Source organism: Scyliorhinus canicula, chromosome 19 (genome assembly GCF_902713615.1).
Source record: "Scyliorhinus canicula chromosome 19, sScyCan1.1, whole genome shotgun sequence".
Lineage (NCBI taxonomy): Eukaryota > Metazoa > Chordata > Chondrichthyes > Carcharhiniformes > Scyliorhinidae > Scyliorhinus > Scyliorhinus canicula.
The window spans coordinates 68433707-68455022 of NC_052164.1; the positions used below are offsets into that span (position 1 = coordinate 68433707).

Genomic DNA, 21316 nt, shown 5'->3' on the forward strand with positions numbered 1-21316 from the left:
GACTGGTAATGCACTTTCTCCAATACCTCTATATCATGCCTATAGGGTGGAGGCCAGAGCTCAGTAAAGTCCTAAATAAGTTTAACCTAACTTCACAACTTTTGAATTTTATACTCCTAGAAATAATTCCCATTGATTTACAGCACTTTAATGTTCATCACCTGTAGCAGTGGCAATGTGCACACGGAATATCTGACCCATTGATCACAGTTCCTTCATTAAATATTTAAATTTGAACAGTATGGCAAATGGAAATGTCACATTGGTATACGGAACACGTCTTTTTGAAGCCTGAGTAAGGTACATTAAGAGGGAAGTATCGAGAGAGTCTTACTCAGCATCTACTCCTTGCTGCGTCCAGCTTGATGCTGACACCAAAAGATGGAAAAGCATTTTGCAGCTTGCCAGCTTGAATCATCTGCTGCTGGCCCAGGATGTTCTGGATTCAAACCTGATCCAGACTCAAATGCGCAATTAAGATGACAAAGCGGTGCAGTACTGGGGTAAACACGCATTACCTTTCAGAAAAATCCTATTGTACGGTTCAAAGGAAAGCAGAGAGTTCTTCCTTGGATAGGGTGAAGTGGATTTTTACAATACCCTCTAAATCACTTCCATAAGTGATATAAAATAGACTGTGGATTTGCCCTTGACCATTTTTACACTATCACAAAAGCTAAGACCTTGAATTTTACACGGAGCTCTTGGCGATTTTACGGAGGTCTTTCAATAGATTCCTAACATCAGTTTCCAAGACCTTGTAGTGAAGCAGTTTGATTAACCAAGACTGAAGCAACAACATTGGATATTATTGATCCCACGTAGGTCATATGTGGAATATCCTACTGATCCGAAAAGAGCTAAGTGGGCAGCAGCAACTATTCTGAAACAGATTGTTCAAAAAATTAGTTGAGACTGAGATACAGGAATCTGCAATAAACCTTTATTGATAGTTTGACACAGTTTCTTGTCAATTTCTTCTGTTTTGCAGTGTCTAAATTGCTAACACACACCTGGATGCCTCAAAACGATGGCTGAGTTGTCCAAATATTAACCTGAAATAATGTTCTATTCAGGTACCAGAGCAAAAACAGGCCGCGTACACATTAGTAGTCCATCCATACTATTGGTGTCTAAACAATTCAAAGGCTTCTCATTATCTAAAGCAAGCACCAAATTTGGATTATATCAGATCTGCTCACATGCTATCATAGGCTAACAATGAGCATTGGGAGTGATTGAGGCTGGGAAGAGCATATCCTGTCCAGTGAATATTGTTCATATTTATACATGCAAATCACTAGCACACCTCACCTCTCTGATATGGACAGTATACGAGAGATTCTTGCTTTCAACTAGTTGAAACCACATCACTTTACTGAACAGCACAAGCTAGATTATCACTTACTGAGACAGACGAACATAAGAATATAGGACAGGAGTAGGAAATTCAGCATCTTGAGCCTTTTTCTCTAGTCAGGAGCAGCATAGCTAATCTGTATCTTAATTTCATTTATTCACCTTCGTTCCATACTGTTGTAATGTGCCTTTAAGAGATTGCAGCAAGGACAAACTCCCTTCTTGTGTTGCCATGCTGCAATCCCTTAAAGGCATATTACAACCCATATCTCTTAATATCTTTAAAAAAGCCGATCAACATCAAGTTGAAATTTTCTGTATACCCAACCTCAACAGATTTTTGGGAGAGAAGGTTTAATGTTAAAGGTCTCAGGAGGTCAGTAAAGGGCCGAACATTCATAATCTGCTCTCCCAAGTGTAAAACCACATCTGATGCATTGGTTTGTTAGTCACCCAGACGTAGCACGCTGGAGGTCCCAATGTTCAATGCCACTATGTTGAGATGTGGAGTTGTGCCCGTGTCTGCACCCATTCCTCCCAAATACTGTAGCACAGTGAAACCACTGAACAAAAGCCAACCACTTCCTTATAGTGAGTGGGCGAACTCAAAATCTAAAAAAGTGGGCACAGGCAGGGGGAAAAGTGCAGTACCATGCCCAATATTTTGACTCGCGGTTGGTCCACAACACTGGGAGAGCCAAGATGACACTATGAGTAGAAAAAAAAGAGAATTTTACCAAAACAAAGGAAGCGACTGTGGAATGTGGGGGTCATTGAGGGAACCCCACAGTAATTTGGACTTGTTCTGGAGGAATCAAATAGATTGACTATATTAGCACAGCTTTGCCAAGATAACATTAAGCTGCAAGGAAATCCAAAGCGCTCATAGATGGATTAAAAAGCATTATGTTAAAAATTGGAAAGTGATTAGATGCGGTGTTGCGATTTTGGCTCCTTGTACAACACACAAAGAGATTCAAACATTTTCAGTTCGCTATGTTGGGGGCTGCAGACCTTTACTTGCTTCGAAGAAATGAACCTGTCGCTATATTTTCCAGAATGATTATGCTATTGAGGACTACCAGACCTGCAAGGAATGTCAGGAGAGGTTCAGCGAGAGGAGTGCCCAGTCCTGAACTCTCCAGCATCTTGTCATGACCGGCTCAAGTTCGATGGAGCAGGAGGTAAAGGAGTGACCGAGGCTTGGGAGAGGCATTCCTTTGGGAGAGGCAGTGAGCTGGAGGTTCTGGAGAGGCAAAGGCCCATGAGTGGCAGAGGGTTTGGATTGGTAGTGGTTAAAAGTTCTTGATAGGCTCAGTCAGACTCCCCATTCTCATTATTGGCCGCAGAGAGTTTCAGGGGAAGAAACTGACTGGACACTTGAATAAGTTAAGGTGCTAGCCACTATTGGGACTGAGAACTGGGAACAAAGTTGTTCTAAGCATTCCATTTCCTGATTGTCTTCCCTCCTCTACTAAATGTACTGGGATAAGGGCCATGCACCAAGCAGCTCTGCGGTACCTCACCGCAATGGACATTCTTTATGTGGGAGGCATGGTGGCTGACTGTTCAACTATGGTAAGCATCACAGCCAAGTCCAATTCTGTGCTCATTTGATGTCCACGGTCATTAACGTTTTAAAAATAAATTCAGAGTTCCTAATTCATTTTCTCCAATTAAGGGGCAATTTAGCATAGCCAATCCACCTACCCTGCACATCTTTAGGTTGTGGGGGTAAAACCCTAGCAGACACGGGGAGAATGTGCAAACTCCATACGGACAGTGACCCAGAGCCGGGATCGAACTTGGGACCTTGTTGCCGTGAGGCAGCAGTGCGACCCTGCCCATGGTCATTAACTTCAATGATCAGGAAGTTAGTACATAGTGATCAGAAGTGACCATCAGGATTGACCAGTTACCAAAACATCAACCACGTGTCTATGTTTAATGCACACCATATTGTATAAAATAACCAATATCTGTTACTCCCTTAAATATACAATTCCATCCTAAAGGTGTCCTATCTGGTGTCCCTTCTGTTGGTTGGGTTGATTCTAGTTGACTAAGTTAGTAATGGGTTTGAGTTGAGCTTCCTCTTGCTGACCCACTCCACACTCGATTAACCAGACATGTTACCAACATGTTACCACCTGAGTATACCAATTTCCTTGCAGTTTTCCTATCTGCTTGTGTAGTGATTTTCTCTTGTTTAGATTGACCTGCTTTGTTAGAAATCCTGAGATTACCCTGACTTGAGGAGCCAATCTCAGTTGAGCCAGGCTGACCCTAAGAGGTTCTCTTACACAGTGGCTCATCTCAGTTTCTAGTTAAGAGGAGGTTGTGTGACTTTCATTCTGCTGGTTGAAGAGTTCGTTCTGGCCCTTTCAGAGGGTGCTACCATCTAGGAAACAACATTGTTTACCAATTATCTCCCATCATGGACACAGATCACACCACTGCAACCTCTCACCCCCTGCCAAAGTGGCTAGTCTTCATGCATAAGCATTGATACTGTGGTATCAAAATTGAGCCCAATATCTTGTTCAATTCATATGCAAAAACAGGAATTTTTCAGCAGGGTAATGGTTAGCAGTGAAATCCAATTCCCCTTCTCCCCCCCGCCCCCCAACCAACCCAAGGAAACCAAAACCCTTGTTGTGTCCACCCAAAGTCACTAGCTGAGAACTGGTAGCTCAACATGGAACATCACACTGGGAATCTTTTACATCCGAGTGCTTTAGGAACACGCATTGTGGAATATTGTGGGCCACAGGGAGATCACTAGGAAAGTTCTGAGCACGTATCATTATCTGCTCACACTGTTAAATTGAATTTGTGTCTCTTACATGTGATGGCAAAAGCGAAGCAAATAAACTACCCTCCCGAGTGCGTCAACAATCACCCTTCCAAATGGGATTTGTTTAGGGATGTTTTATAATAGTGTTCTGAGGGGTCTGACCTTGGTTTTCATTCTAGAAGCTAGGTTGCAATGGTTAGGGGAAGAGAGGATTATGGTACTCTGTATTATATGTATACCCAGAAAAAAGCAGTAATGGAGGCCAGAACTCTGGATATGTTCCAGGCTTTGATACCGATACATGTGCACCTACAGCATGTTTTATGTCCATGGAAGAAAATACAGGGTCTTCCAAGTGTTAATTTTCTTCCACACTCGCTTCGTCTTGCTCCATGATCATATGGACCCCTGCTGGCCGGATGACGCGGTTAGCGCTCCTCTGGTGCGCTGGCGAGTTGGATGATCTACTTGGAGACTTGTGTGCTCTGGTAGAGCCAGGAGATCGGACGGGAGACCTGTTGTATCGCCTGGGCGATCGACCGGCTGGTCTTGGGGATCTAGCAGGAGGCCCAGAGGAAACTATGAATCCAGCCTGTTCTGCTGCACTCTTGGAAACACTTAGGAGGTCTTCCTCAGCATCTGGAGAATCCTGGAATAGAATGGGATTGGGTAAGGTAATTTGTTTTTGACAAGCCTTGATGATTTAGGATGAAGTCCATAACGGGGGGCACCATTTGTGTTTGAACATACCAAAAGACAGGACAAGTTAAAGCAATATGTCATGGTTAAAGAAGGGTATGTTTCAATTTATAGAATATACGAGCAAGAAAAGACAGAAGTGTGGAGTTAAAACATTTTGGCATTTTGAGAAAGGATGGGTTAAAGTAGGATAATAGTATTGCCAGTTTGGCAGTGCTCGAAGACAGGATCTTGACATTGTGCTAAAGTCATGATCAAAATGCTCTGGGGACATGAGTTCAAATCCCACCCCAGCAGCTGGCGGAATTTAATTTAAATATTTTTTTTACCAAAACTGACCCCATGAAACTACCGTTGATGGTCGCAAAAAACCATCTGGTTCACTAATGTCCTTGAGGGAAGGAAATCTGGTTGATTGTCCTGTTGTTACGGGTAATTAGGAATAGGCAACAAGTCAATGATGCCCATGTCCCATGAAAGAACATAGAATCACTACAGTGCAGAAGAAGGCCATTCAGCCCATGGAGCCTGCAACGATCTGTTGAAAGAGCACCTTACCTATCCCAGTAACCCAGTACCCCACCTAACATTTTGGATATGCAGGGGAGGACATATGCACCCAGAGGAAACCCACGCAGTCATGGGGAGAAAGTGAAAACTCCACACAGGCAGTCACCCAAGGCCAGAATTGAACCCAGGTCCTTGGCGCTGTGAGGCAGCAGTGCTAACCACTGTTCCACCGTGCCGCCCCATAGAATAAACAAAAACTCTCACCTCTCAATCGGAAGATTTGGAATTTAAGCTCCACTCCAAGACTTGAGCTCATTATCTAGATTGGCATCCAGAGAGTGGTCAGCCTTTGGAATTCATTACCCCAGAAAGTAGTAGAGGGCAAAAATTTGTGTTTTCAAAAAGCAATTAGATATAGTACTTAGGGTGGAAGGGGATGAAAGGATATTTGGGGAGGGGGGGGGGGGGGTGGGGGGGGAGAGAAGGCCATTAAGTTGGAAGATCCGCCATGATCATAATGAATGATGGAGCAGGCTCGAAGGGCCAAATGGCCGCCTCCTGCTATTTGCTACGTTTCCACAACACTTCAGTGCAGTACCACGGGAGTGCTACATTATTGTGTTACCATTATAAATCACTGGTTAGGTCTGAACTCGACCATTGCATACAATTCCGGGCACCAGGTTTTAGAACAGGTGTCAAGGCTCCTTGATACAGTTGAGTAGATTCTGCCAGAATGATGTCAGGGATCAGAGACAATAATTTGGAGAAGTTGCGATTGTTCTCCTTGGAGCAGCAATAGTTCAGACTTAATTTTTAAATACCTGTGTTATGTGGGGTTTTGATAGAACAAGTAGGAGAAATTGTTTCTTTCAGCTAGTGTGTCATAACCAGTGGTCAAAGATTTGAAATAGTTGACAGAGTGAGGGGAAATGAGGATAATTTTTTTATAAACAGATGGAAACCTCTACCTGATTGGAATCAGATTCCATAGGAACTTTAAAATGCTAGATGGACATGTACTTGAAGAGGATTAATCTGCAGCGTTATGGGGAAAGAGAAAAGTCCAAACACCAGAAAGTTGTGAGATGTGCGGCAGGATTCCCCCCTCCCCACCACCACCCGGAGGCGTGTTTCTCGGCCGCGGATGTGGTTCAGCATTGGCCGCCTATGCGATCTTCTGGTCCCGCTGACGCCGACCACATTTTGTGTGACTTGCCCATCCCGCCGCCAGGGAACCTGCCGTGGGTGTGGCCTGCAGCTGGATCAGAAGATCCCGCCAGTGGGAAGAGCTGGAGGATCACGCCTGCCATTCTGGAGAAGGATGAAGCAGAATCTATGCTATCGCTAACCTGTATTAACTCCTGGACCGGGAACATTTTGATTTTAAAATTCTCATTCCTCTTTTTATCTATCTCCATGGCCTCCTATCCTTTTAACCTCCTCCAACCTTACAATCCGCCCAAGTTCTCTGCTTTCTACTGACTCTGACCACTTGCACAGCCACAATTTTAAGTGGTCATTAATTGGCCACTCAAGGGCCTCAACTGGAGCAAGGACAGGTTGAGGGAGGGTGTGGATGGTGAGGGGGGGGGGGGGGGGGGGGGGGAGCAATGGGGCAGCATAGGCCTCACCAATCTCACCAGAAAATTGTGGAGAGTTCCAAGCTGGGCAAGAGTCCAGTGGTAGGCCATCCAATAATAATAATAGTAATCGCTTATTGTCACAAGTAAGCTTCAATGAAGTTACTGTGAAAAGCCCCTTTAATATAGGGCTTTATTGCCACCCTCTGCCTGCAAACCTGTCGGGGAGGGGGGGGGGGGAGAGTGCCCCCCCCCATTCGAGGAATTCTCTATCCATCTATCCACTCGGATCCAAGGCAAAGAATATCAAGGAATTTAGCCTTCGGGCAGCGCGGTGGTGCAGGGGGTTAGCCCTGTTGCCTCACGTCGCCGAGGTCCCAGGTTCGATCCCGGCTCTGGATCACTGTCCGTGTGGAGTTTGCACATTCGCCCCGTGTTTGCGTGGGTTTCGCTCCCACAACCCAAAGAGGTGGACTGGCCATGCTAAATTGCCCTTTAATTGGAAAAAATGAATTGGGCACTCTAAATTTAAAAAAAGGAATTTAGCCTTCAGTGAAAACATCTCAAAAATAGAATATTTGATCATTGTGTGTGGAAATTGGTTATCGTATTTCAAAAAAGATCTCAATGGCTACAAAGCACTTTGGGACATTTATGAAGTTGAAAAGATGCTGTATAAATTAAAGTTTTTTTTTTGCTTTTGTGGGACCCTCCTCTGCACAAGTTGTCAGCTACATTCATCTATAAAGCAACTGTGACTGCTCTTCTTATTCCACCAAAAGGTAAGTATCCTGAATGACATTGAAATGACAGAAGGAGTCCAGGAACACGAGAGTGATGATGGTCATGGATTTTAACATCCAATCAGGACAATGTGGGAAAACAATCAAAGTAAAAGAAACAAATGATGGGTCATGAGGATAAATGTTTGTGGCTCCTCTCGGTTAGATCCTTGCTCGGTAGGAACACAGTTTGGAGAAGCTGTGAGCTTGATTTACAAGGTGATGCTTAACGCCCAGACAGTAAAGGTGCCAAGCTTGAGAGAAGATGGGACAGATATTGCTGATCTCTATTAAGTGATAAAGATAATGTAAATCCAGAATATTACTTTACACTAAATGAGGAAAGTAACATCAAACTTTAATGGATGCCAAACCAGGCAAACTATGTCAGGGGCATGTTGCCCTCTTGTACCCAATATTTTGAAACCTGCTGAGTGATGCTCTGCACTCAATATCATATTGAGTATTGAGTGCTATAACGGCAGAGATAGGGATGTGCTGTGAACAAATAGAGGAGCCTTTAATTGCAACTGGATTCAAATGCAAATCTAAGTGAGGAAACAAATGCTGCCTGTTCTATGACGTATGAAATTAAGCACCAATATTTTCTTCATAATAGGTTTACTCACAGAATGCAGTATTAAATATGTCTGCTTCCTACCTATCTACCTACCAACCCAGTGTCCCAGCAGTCTCTCTTTATAAATGTTCAAAGTACTTATTTAACAATGTCCTTCCCATGTGTATCTTATCAATATAATTAACATACCGTTAACACTGTTCCTTTAAACAGCATCAATAATATTTTATTGTGGCCATTAATTTGTCTCTAAACTGTGAGATTAAAAGTTTATGTATGTGTTTTAGAGTTTGTAAACTGGACTATTCTTTTGCAGTAGTTCTCATGGCATATCTTCCCTGATTATCATTGAACAGCTGATAGACTGGTTTCAACCAAAGGCAGGGCACCCTTTCCCACGAGTACTGCCATGTTTCTACCTTTTCTTTGATGACGTACAATCCCACAGGGTTCTTGCGCTCACGTTCATGCTCAACTGCTTTCGGTAGCAACTCTACTGGAAAAGAAATGGAATAGATATAAAGTCACGAATGGAATCATAGAATCCCTACAGTTCAGAAGGAGGCCATTCAGCCTTGAATCTGTACCAATCCTTCGAAAGATCACCCTACCTCAGCCCACTGCTCCCCCTTATCCCTGTAACCCCACATAAACTTTTGGACGCTAATTGGCAATTTAGCATGGTCAATCCACCTATCCTACACATCTTTGGACTGTGTAAGGAAACCGGAACACCCAGAGGAAACCTACGCAGACATGGGAAGAATGTGAAAACGCCACACAGTCACCCAAGGCTGTAATTGAACCCGGCCACCTGGTTATATGAGGCAGCATTGCTAACCACTGAGCTGCTCCTGAGGTGTTATTAACATGTTTTGTGTCCATTTTTTAAACTTCTCTGTTTTCTGTATTCTTTAATCTCCTCCCAAAATCTCCTATGTGCTAGCTTGCCAAAGGCTTTCTGGAACACCACATTTACTGCAATTCTCTTGTTCACCATACTGTCACCTGCCCAAGTGCTCAATCCAATTTGTCAAATATAGGGCGGGATTCTCTGTTCCTGAGACTAAGTGTTGACGACGGGCAGAATTTGTGGACTTTCAGTACACCAAAACTGGCACCAAACTTAGACCGATTCAGCGACTGTGGAGGGGCTAGCACCTGCAATCGATTCCAATGAAAAACGGCGTGGAACTCGCCAGGTCGGTGATTGACACTTGGGAGGCAGCCGCACACAGATATTACACTCCCCACATACACTCGTCCTAGCCAAGAAGATGGCACTAGTTGAGCTGGAACACACCCATACAGCTGATCGGTCGGCTGTGGCCAGAAAGCACCTGGGGGGCGGGGGTGGCCTGAGGGAGACTGCTTTACAATCTGTGGCCCTACGTTTACAGTGGGCTGTTAGCAGCATGTGCAGCTGCATGGCTGCCTTGCCAGATGTGGCAATGGTGTTCCACGCCCATCCACCCCGACCCCACCTCCCTCCCCCGCTACTCCCCCGTTCCTGACAGAAGCCCTGGCCAGGGGCACAACTGTCAGCAAACTATGGCAATGTTGAATACTTTCCATACACCCCTCTCTCTTCCTCAGCAGCCACAAAGCAGTTTAACGATTTTTAAAAGCACAAAGCGATCCCTGCCATCGACAACTCGGCCCATTCGGTGGAGTATTTCGGAGGCCCCATAGAATACCAGGGAAAGCCCGCTACTGATATGCAAACGGTGTTTACTGTACGTGCATTGATGCTGTTGTCGAGGTGATGGAGAAATTGCGATTTGGCGTCAAATCAGCACCCGCCACAATTTTGGTGTCGGAATATATTATCCACCCAATTGCATTTAGCGATTAAAAAAAATTTTTTTTTGCCGTCAGCCAACGAAGAAACCCGCCCCATAATCATTGACTTTTGACATCCATGTTGGTTTCTTCGAATTATTTGCTCTTCAACTAGATATTTACTATTTTTACTGTTGATTAAAAGTACCCATGGCACAAGCGTTAGATAAACCAGCCTGGAGTTGCACAGATTAGTTCTGGTTCCCTTTATGAAAGTGAGTACAGTACTGAATTGGTCACTCTTGGGTCATACAGCCCACATCTCTCAATAAAACCCTGAAATATACAAGGCTGATTTTAACTTTGAAAGTGGTGGAAAATAATCAAAATGCAGATTGGTTGCCAATATCGACCAGCCAGATTTCCCTTTTCATTCATAGACTTGCACAGAAAAACAGGTAGTGTGCTCATTTCAGTCTGATATGCTTGCAGTAATCAGTATTTGCCACTGGATGTCAGCTCAGCATATTTACAATAGTAGAACTTAAAGCCCTTCATGATGAGATGTAACAGTACCAGTACAGTATTACACTCTGTTTGCTGTCATTGAACCTGTGCTTTGTCTTCTGAGGGACATAGGAAGTAGGGTAGCCAACCCTTCAGGATTAACCTGGAGTCTCCAGGAATTGAAGATCAATCTCCAGGTCACTGCTGTGTGCGACCCTGGAGAAAAATCATCGGGACATTAAAACAGATTGCATCCTTTGTCATTGAACATGGCAGAAAAAAAGTCTGTTTGGCTGACGGTCAAGCACCATCCAATTAGGTAATGAGTCTTTACCGATTGGGCTAGGAAGGTGAGGATGGCCGTGTGGCCGACTAATGGTTTTAGCGTGGAGGCAAGTCACGTGGTGAAACCTCCAGGCATGCATTTAATCAACATTGGCGGCCCGTTTAGGAGGAGGCCATTAGGCCCACCTTGATTGTACTAGACATATGAAAGAGCTATCAAATCATACAGTGCAGAAGGAGGCCATTCAGCCCATTGAGTCTGCACAGGCCCTCCAAATGAACATGTCCTGTAATCCTGCAAATTGTTTATTTTCAAATGGTCATCTAATTCCCTCATGAATCCATTTATTCGTATTCCTCGACCAATTCTCCATTCGGTCCATCATCCCTTTGCTATTTATCTCCTTAATTCCACTTTTCCCCATACCTTTCTAAATGTTAATATTTCAACCGAATTAGTGACTCTGTTTCTGAAATTACCAGGAGCTCCTGAGTATCAAATGCGCTGATTCCTTCTTTGATCATTTTGCTTTGGCGCTCATTAAAGAGCAGGGAGTTAGTGTTGGAAATGAGCATACCCATGTTTGCAGCAGATGCCAGCAACAAGTACCCTGATCTAATTTTTATACAGATTCCAGATTCTCCGATCATGAGATATACGATTGGAACCGGAGGAGAGTTCACGCTTGAGCCAGGATGGAATTTCTATTTCTCACAATTAGCATTCCTGTGGATTTGCTGAAAGATTATCATTTTGTGTCAAGGTGCTTATGTATTAATAAAGAGGAGTGATCCAACGCACATCGTCAGCCCACCAGGCGTTGGTTAATCTTTTACTTTTATCTTAAGATTCCCAATCTCCACCACATACACCTTTACTATGTCAAAAAGAAGTTCGATATAACCTGTTTTGCATCCTTTAATCCACAGTTGTTCACTACAGGAGACTGGTTTAGTGTTTGACCATTGATGCTCTTTCCCACCAACCTGGGTCTGAAGTCGGCATTTTAAGAACCAGAGTTTTGATCTCCACCCTCCTCTCCATTACCAACACACCACCCAACTCCACTCATGCCACACTTTACCTTCATGTTTATCATGATCCTCGTTGCGTTCTGCAGAACCTGGGGACGTTCCTTTCTCTCCGGTCCCTTTATTTCTAAAAACAAATAAGGCAAAATAGTGAGGCCTGAAACACTACTGCCGTTCAGACTGATTTTCCTGACTTTGTGGCTAGTTATTGCTCATGTGAAAGAATGTAAAACTTGCATTTACATAATGCTTTTCACAACCACAAATCATTCCAAAACGCTTTCACGCACACATGAAGTTAGCCACAGATGTAATGTAGGAAATGCAGCAGCCATTTTCCACAGAGCAAGCTCCACAAACCGTAATTAGATAATGGTCAGATAATCTGTTTCCCTGAGGCATGTGGAATAAATATTAGTCAGGAGATCAAAGAACTCTTCTTCCAATAACCTCATAGCAATTTTGTGTCTACCTGAGAGATGTAACTTCTTGTTCGAAAGCCTGCACCTCCAACAGTGCAGCACTCCCTCAGCGCCGACCTATGGCCAGTGGAGTATTTCAGAGGTGTAGCTATTGTTGTAATATGAGGAATAATGCAAGATTCAGAGCTGTTCACTAAGAGCTCCCACAATTATCTGAATCCAACCTTCATTGCATATTGTCATCACCTCCATTATTATTATTATTTATCGGAAACATTTTGTTGTATTGCACCCTGGCTTCTGACCAACAAACAGAGGCTTTCCAATTCCTCCATTAGCTCCTGAAAACAGTGACTCATTCTGGATACAGTCACACCAGGTCTCTCTGACACTTTTCCCACCTTTCGCACATAAATAGTTAGTGTCAGCAGGAACTCAAGATGCTGAAAGTGCACAGCAGGTGCATCAGCCTTTGAAAAGCAAAGACATTGATGTGTTGGGTACTCTGGATCTGTGGAGACTGTGTTTACCTCAGCAGTAACACATACAGGCTACCAACGCTTTAAATAGTACAACACTATTTGATTAAGCTAGAAACTGTTGAACATACTTTCACTGTGGGTCGACACTATGTTAGATTAAACTAAAGACCTATGCCTATCCTAACCAGTCTATACTATCAGCACATGGTAAAGATCTGTGCTACAAGCTGTAAGCTCTGTCCTTCTTAGGACTACATCCCGAATGAGCGGGAAAACTGGTGCCCTCTGTCTTTATAGTGAGTGTGCTCTAACTGGTGATTGGCTGCGGTGTTGTGTGTGTTGATTGGTCTTGCTGTGTGTCAATCAGTGTGTGTCTGCACCATGATATACTGGTGTGTATATTATGACAGACATGACAATGTTGTGCGATAGCGCATGATGTTGCTAAATGATGGGCCAGATCTTAAGCTGCTCACAGAGGATGACGGCATACTTCGAAGAACCTGGGACAAAACATCCCTTTACAAAACAGGCAATCAGAGTGAGATTAAATGAAAATAAGAAGAAGTACAGTGAAGACACTTCACGGTTAATAACAACATTAATCGGTGTTTAATTTAATACCAGCTAAAAAAAATGGCCATGCTATTTTTGGGGGATCCGTAACCTGACTATACTTGTTGAGGTAGAGGCAGGTAGTGCACAGTCTATGCTGCCTTCTCATTTAAATGGCTGAACACATAAGAAGGAGCCTAATGAGGTGCTAGGCTAGTAGACGAGGCTAGTATATGAGTCCTGGCATTGAAAGGCAGTCAGTCTCTCTTAAAGGGAAGTTGCACTGGATAACGAATAGCTACCAAAAAGAAAATGCTGGAAAATCTCAGCAGGCCTGGCAGCATCTGTAGGGAGAGAAAAGAGCTAACCTTTCGAGTCCAATCTTGACAAAGGGTCATCGGAACTCGAAACGTTAGCTCTTTTCTCTCCCTACAGATGCTGCCAGACCTGCTGAGATTTTCCAGCATTTTCTTTTTAGTTTCAGATTCCAGCATCTGCAGTCATTTGCTTTTCTTTAATGAATAGTTACAACTGATTGATATTGCTACAGTTAAATAGAAGGAACAAGGAACATCTGGCCAGAGAAAGGGCTCCAAGCTTCATAGATGGAGAATGGGGGGGCGGGAGGCATTCACGGCAGAGGTGGCCTCGAGTGGAAAAGCCATGTTTCCGCCAGGGGCCAGGAGGTTCTCGTGCAGACATTCCGAAGGGAATGGGAACAGGTGACAAGTGGGTCTGGCCACAAAAACAAGGTGGCAGTGCCACTATTTTGCACTACTTCAAATGGTTCACACACCACTAAGTAATAGCTAATAAAACAACAGTATAAAATCTATGTTCCAGAAATCTATATCTTTTTTAGTACAGCTAACAATCTATCTCTACCTCTCACTATCTTTCTTCACAACCTCTTCCCAGAATGCCTGGAGACGCAGCCTTTTATAAGATTACTCTCTGGTACCATCTAGTGTTGAGATACATGAACATCACCTTGTTAACCCTTTACACTCCTTACATTATACATATCATTACAAGAGAGTCTGCCTTTTTCCTGTCGCCTGATTCCCTTCAGCTGCTTAACCATTTCCCTTTTGAAAGCCATGATTGAATCTGCCACTATCACGCTCTCAGACAGTACATTCCACTTGTTGCCACAGTTGATTCTCTTGCCATTTAACTTAAATCAGTGTCCTCTGCTTCTTGACCCCCCCCCCCCCCCTCTCCCTTCCCTCCCTCCCCTCCCCCACCAATAGGAACGGTTTCTCCTTCTCTGCTCTGAACATAGGAGTGCAGGAACAGGGGGAGGCCATTTAATCTCTTACCCCTGATCTGCCATTCAGTGAAATCAGGAGTGATCTGTGACCTGACTCTATATACCCACCTGTTCCCCGTATCACAAAAATCTATAAATCTCAAATTTAAGATTGTCAATTGATCTGGCATCAATTGCCATTTGTAGAAGAGAGTTCCAAATGTTTACCATCTTTTGTATGTAGAAGCATTTCCTAATTTCACTGTTAAAAGTTCTGGTTCTAATTTTTTCGGCTATGCCCATGGTCCTAGACTCCCCAGCGAGTAGAAATAGGTTACCTCTATTTAGGCAACTATTCCTCTTAATAACATAAAAACTTTGATTAAATTATCACTTAACTTTCTAAATTCCTGGGAACCCAATCTCATAGTTTAACTGTTGGGTATCATTCCAGTTAATCTAGCTGCATTCCCACCAATATTTTTATCCTAACGTGTAGAGACCGGAACTACTCACAGTACTCCAGGGATGGTCTAAACAGGGCTTTATAGGCCTAGGGCAGGATTCTCCACTGCCTGATGTCAAAATCAGGAATGTCGATTGGGCAGAGAATTCCTCCCAACACCGAAATCGGGGCAGGCGCCGGTTTGGCGTCAGATCGCGATGCTCCGCCCCCTCCAAATCGGCGTCACCAGGCCACGCACCATGCGCAGCCGCAACCCCGCTGGAGCATCATCAGCCAGCCCACCTGTGATGTTCCGCATCCGATGGGCCGCGTTCGCGAGCCACATGTGGTCCCAGCAGTCGTGAGCCTGGCATGCCAGCTGCGGAGAGAGGGGGCTGGTGAGTGGACAGTGCCCAGCACTCACACACTCGGTCGCTCGCCGGGGGACTTCGGCCAGGCCTGGCAGGAGTGGTGGGGGTGTCTAGGAGGCGGACTGTGGAGTCGGGGTGGGCGGGTAGGCGGTCAGGCATGGCCGGCGCCATCTTTGCCGACGCAATTGGTTCGTGTGTGGGGAGTGTGGAGTACGCGAGACTGCAGCTTGTCAGCCCTGCGCATGTGAGAGTATCGCACTTATTTTCCTGTCGTGAAACACCATGGATCCTCCGTTGGCACTTAGCCTCAGGAAAGGAGAATCTAGCCCCTAAAGTATAACTTTTATCATTTGTATTCTAGTCCTCTAGATATAAAGGCCAGCATTTCATTAATCTTTTGGATTATTTTCTATGCCTGTTCAGGGCATTTTAGTGATCTATGTACCTGGATTCTTTGGGCTGCCACTGTTTCTAACTTTTCATCACATAGAAAGTGTCCTCTTAGGGTTCAAAGTGGGCAACCTCACTGTGGTAGTGTGCCCCTTTGTGGTAGTCACCACTGTGTATTATATTATATATACTGCACTGCATACGAGGGTATTACGATAAGGTCCCTGTCCTACAGGTATGGGGGTAGATCCCTGCCTGCTGGCTCCACCCAGTAGGTGGAGTATAAATGTGTGTGCTCTCCGAACTGCAGCCATTTCAGCAGCAGCTGTAGGAGGCTCCACATCTCTGTGTAATAAAGCCTTGATTATTCTCTACTCTACTCTCGTCTCGTCGTAATTGATAGTGCATCAATTTATTACACAGGGATTTTTAAACGATGGATCACCGCATCAAGCCTGAATGCCTGCAGCTGCACCCTCAAGCAAACAAGGCCAAGTCAGCCTTCGCACATTGGCTAGCCTGCTTCGAGGCATCCTTTGGATCTGCGACTGAACCAGCCTCAGAGGCACAGAAGCTCCAGATCCTTGACACATGCCTAGGCATGGACATGTTCCCCTCATCCGGAATGCGCCGACATACGCTGAGGCCATGGCACAACTGAAGGAAAACTATAAGCAGCAGACCAACAAGATCTACGCCAGGCACCTCCTCTCCATGTGGCATCAACTCCCCGGTGAGTCTGTGGAGGATTTCTGGCGTGCCCTCCAAGTCCTAGTGAGAGACTGCGATTGTCAGGCTGTCTTGGCCTCTGAACATTTGGACTTGCTACTTAGAGACGCGTTTGTTACAGGCAGAGAGTCGCCCTCCATCCACCAGCGATTCTTAGAAGGAGCTACCCTCGACTTCGCAGCGACCAAGAAACTAACACTCTCGCTCATGGTCGCCTCGCTCAATATTCAAGCGTGTGTCCCCGACCGCACGGCCCACCCCTCCTGGACATCATGGGCACCGCCAGCGAATGCCCAATCATGCACCTCATCAGCAACCGCACTGAGCCATCCCCAGGCCTGCGCCGCGCGGCAACCAAACAACCCCGGGGGACCCAAGTGCTACTTCTGCGGACAGTCAAAGCACCCCCAACAATGCTGCCCGGCACGGAGCACGCTCTGCAAGGCCTGCGGTAAGAAAGGACATTTTGCTGCTGTGTGCCTGGCCCACTCGGTCGCCGCCGTTGCCCCGGCGCCTCCCATGTGCGACTCCCGGGCGCCGTCATCTTCCTCCTCGCAGACCACATGCGGCCTGTGGGCACCGCCATATTGCTCTCTTCACAACACGTGCAGCCCATGGGCGCCGCCATCTTCCTCGCCACCTTGCTCGCCTCACACGTGCGGCGTGTGGGTGCCACCATCTTGCCCGCCTCAGGACACATGAGGCCCGTGGACGCCTCCATCTTCCCTGCCTCAGGATCCCTGCTCATCTCCCTGCTTGTCGGAGGCCCGCCCACTCATTCAATCCACCGTTTTCCCGCTGACGGCCGAGGCTCACCAGGCCTTCAACCGTATCAAGGCCGACATCGCCAAGGCCGCGATCCATGCAGTCGATGAGGTGCTCCCCTTTCAAGTAGAGAGTGATGCATCAGACATCGCTCTGGCCGCCACCCTCAACCAGGCAGGCAGGCCCATGGAATTCTTTTCCCGCACCCTCCATGCCTCCAAAATTCGGCACTCCTCCATCGAAAAGGAGGCCCAAGCCATCGTAAAAGCTGTGCGACATTGGAGGCATTATATAGCCGGCAGGAGATTCGCTCTCCTCACTGACCAACGGTCGGTTGCCTTCATGTTTAACAACACACAGTTGGGTAAGATCAAAAACGATAAGATCTTGAGGTGGAGGATCGAGCTCTCCACCTACAATTATGAGATTTTGTATTGCCCCGGTAAGCTCAACGAAACCCCCGATGCCCTATCCCGAGGTACATGTGCCAGAGCACAAGTAGACCAACTCCGCATCCTGCACGACGATCTCTGTCACCCAGGGGTCACCCGCTTTTATCACTTCATAAAGGCCTGCAATCTGCCCTACTCCATCGAGGAAGTCAGGGCTATCAGCAGAGACTGCCAGGTTTGCGCGAGTGTAAACCACACTTCTACTGACCAGACCGCGTGTGCCTAGTGAAGGCCTCCCGCCTCTTTGAGCGCCTCAGCGAGGACTTCAAAGAGCCCCTCCCCTCCCCGGACCGCAACACATATTTCCTCAATGTGGTCGATGAGTACTCGAGATTCCCCTTCGCCATCCCATGCCCCGACATGATGTCTGCCACCGTCATCAAAGTCCTTAACACCATCTTCGCTCTGTTCGGTTTCCCCGCCTACGTCCACAGCGACCGGGGATCATCATTCATGAGCTGCGCCAGTACCTGCTCACAGGGGAATTGCCTCGAGCAGGTCGACCAGCTACAACCCCAGAGGAAATGGGCAGGTTGAGCGGGAGAATTTGACGGTCTGGAAGGCTGTCCAGCTGGCCCTACGGTCCGGAATTCTTCCTGCCTCCCGCTGGCAGGAGGTCCTCCCCGACGCCCTTAACTCCATCCGGTCGCTCCTGTGTATTGCGACTAACGAAACTCCCCATGAACATCTCTTTGCCTTCCCTAAGAAGTCCACCTCTGGGGTTTCGCTCCCAACGTGGCTGGCAGCTCCAGGACCCGTTCTCCTCCATAAGCATGTGCAGCTACACAAGGCTGACCCATTGGTTGAGAGGGTACAGCTACTCCACGCGAACCTGCAGTACGCCTATGTAGCATACCCTGACGGCCGCAAAGACACAGTCTCCCTTCGGGATCTGGCACCAGCTGGGTCCCCGCTCCCCCCCCCCCCCCCCCCTCTGCCCCGGCACCACCCTCCCTTCCCCCGGTGCACCCCGCCACAGCCCCCGCTCCATGATGATCCGTCCTCCCCTTGGTCCCACCCGGGGATGAAGAGGATGTCGACACACTCCCGGAGTCACCGACGACCAATTTGATGCCTGACTCGCCACCAACACTGCGGCGCTCTCAACGTTGATCAAGGCTCCCAATCGTCTGAATTTGTAACCTCCTCTGAATTTTTAACGACAATCTGTATGTAAATAGTTTTCCACCACCTCCGCTGGACTCATATTTAGCAGGGGGTGAATGTGGTAGTCACCACTGTTGTATTATATTGTATATACTGCACTGCATACGAGGATATTACGGTAAGGCCCCTGTACTACACGTACGGGGGTAGATCCCTGCCTGCTGGCTCCGCCCAGTAGGCGGAGTATAAATGTGTGTGCTCTCCGAACTGCAGCCATTTCAGCAGCAGCTGTAGGAGGCCACACACGTCAGTGTAATAAAGCCTCGATTACTCTCTACTCTCTTCTCGTCGTAATAAATAGTGCATCAATCTTTAAGGGGAGGCGTGTCCCCAGAGCATCATGTTACCCAATTGGCCAATGGATGGAGCTGGAGAATGCATAACCTGGGGGCGAGTGAGATTTCCCAGTTAGGCAGGAGTTTGGAGTCTTGGAATCTTCTATCTCACTCTCTGTATATAGTTTCTTACTTTAATAAATTGTTCATTTGTTAATCCATTTGGTGGTCGCCCGTCTGTCAGGATATTACACTCGCCTTTTTCCCACATTGAAATCCATTTGCCGCAGTTTTGCCCATTCACTTAACTATCAGTATCTCTTCCTAATTTTGTACTTGCATTTACATTGCTCCAAATGCGACCTATTTCATCAGTAAATTCGGATATGTGGCTTTCTATTCCAGCACCTGAGTGGCTGAAATCTAAAAACAGCTCTGGATATTGGCAGGCAGGTAAGAACAAGTCTTAATCGGGGACTTACAGTATCGCTACTACCCAGACCTCTGTCACTTTGCACCATTACTCAGTCTCGGACTTCAGCACACAGTGTACCGTGGGAAGACAAAATATGCAAATCCCTTGTTTACTGTGTGTAAATGCATTGTTTAGCAGGCAGCTGAACGGTGGCATGCCATGTTTGTATACCTGGCGTTGCTCTCTCACTCTTTCTCTGTTTCTCTCCATTATTTCATTTTCTTTTCTGGTATGATGATTCCCGCATGCTTTTCTATCTCATGATTTCTTTCTGCTGCATACCTATCCATCCCTTTGTGCCGCTTTCCTTTCAGTCGCCTTGTCTGAGTTGGTAGCATTTTCGTTCCACTGAGAGAGTCGCAGGCATTGTCTTTGATGTGAAACATTAAAGTATATTCCTGCTCAGGTGATCACGAAATGTTCTATGGCACCATTTGTAAATGAGCAGCAGAGAGAGTCCCAATATTTATTTCTCATCCAACATCGCTTCATCTTTTAATAGAGTCTCGGATCATTTCCATAGAATCCCATTCGGCCCATCAAGTCTGCACCAACCCTTTGAACGAGCACCCTCCACCACCCTATCCCTGTAAACCCCGTAGCCCTGCCTAACCTGCACATCTTTGGACTGTGGAAGGAAATGGGGGCAGCCGGTGGAAACCTGTGCAGACATAGGTAGAACGTGCAAACTCCACATAGACTGTGACCCAAGGTCGGAATCGAACCCGGATCTCTGATGCCTCTAGGCAGCATTGCTAACCATTGTGCCCATCCTGCTGGAGGGATCTTCCAGTCCGGCTGAAGATGGCACTCCCATTTCCCTGCCCCTTGTGGCAGGTTCCCTGGCAGCTGGACGGGTGAACCCCACAAATAACCATAGACATCGGTGGGACCGCAAGATCCCGCCATCAGTCGATGGGGAATTGCCTCCACCGTCTGAAAACACCCCGCAGGGGGAATTCCCCCCCCGCCCCCGCCCCCGTCCCCCTCACCCCCCACGTAATCTGAATTGCCTGAGCTGCACATATTTAACATCTGATTAATCTAGTTGCTAATATATATGTGTCTAAATTACAGAAAAATTAAGGATGGCAGGGTGACGCAGTGGTTAGCACTGCTGCCTACGGTGCCATGGTCCCAGGTTCGATCACAGCCTGGGCCACTGTCCATATGGAGTTTGCACATACCCCCTGTGCTTGCGTGGGTTTCGCTCCCAGAGCCCAAAAGATGTGCAGGATAGGTGGATTGGCCACGCTAAATTGCCCCTTAATTGGAAAATTGAATTGGGTACTCTTTAAAAATATATATTTTTAAATTGCACAAAAAGTTTCCATTCTTTCTGATATCCCACTTTGTGACATGTAATACTTTTCAAACGCAACTTCTAAAAAATCTACTCTTCAGATATGGACATCACTGACAAGACTGGCATTTATTTCTTGGGATGGTAAAAGGCCCTCAACAAGAACCAGCATCTTTTGCAGCAGTTTGATATCATCTGTTGCTTTGTTAGACCATTTCAGAGTCGACCACGATCGTGGTGTGTCATAATCCCCACGAGGACCAAGGGGAAGCCTTGATTCATCTCCGCGTGGGACTCGTGAAGCACGAGATCCCCAG

At 46.3% G+C, this 21316-nt stretch overlaps 1 protein-coding gene across 2 annotated transcripts in view; it reads right to left on the reverse strand.

Moving 5' to 3' along the window:
• Positions 1–921: 921 nt before the first annotated feature.
• The window catches only part of LOC119954212 (hepatocyte cell adhesion molecule-like), a 98118-nt gene continuing 77723 nt past the window's right edge, over positions 922–21316 (reverse strand). Inside the window, exons 5-7 of one of the 2 annotated variants that reach the window (XM_038779241.1) lie at positions 11970–12043; positions 8730–8806; positions 922–4805 (exon numbers count right to left, since the gene is read on the reverse strand). In XM_038779241.1, coding sequence (XP_038635169.1) covers positions 4515–4805; positions 8730–8806; positions 11970–12043 — 442 coding nt within the window. In that variant the 3' untranslated portion in view covers positions 922–4514. The remainder of the gene's footprint in view (positions 4806–8729; positions 8807–11969; positions 12044–21316) is intronic. The other variant, XM_038779243.1, reaches the window with a different exon arrangement.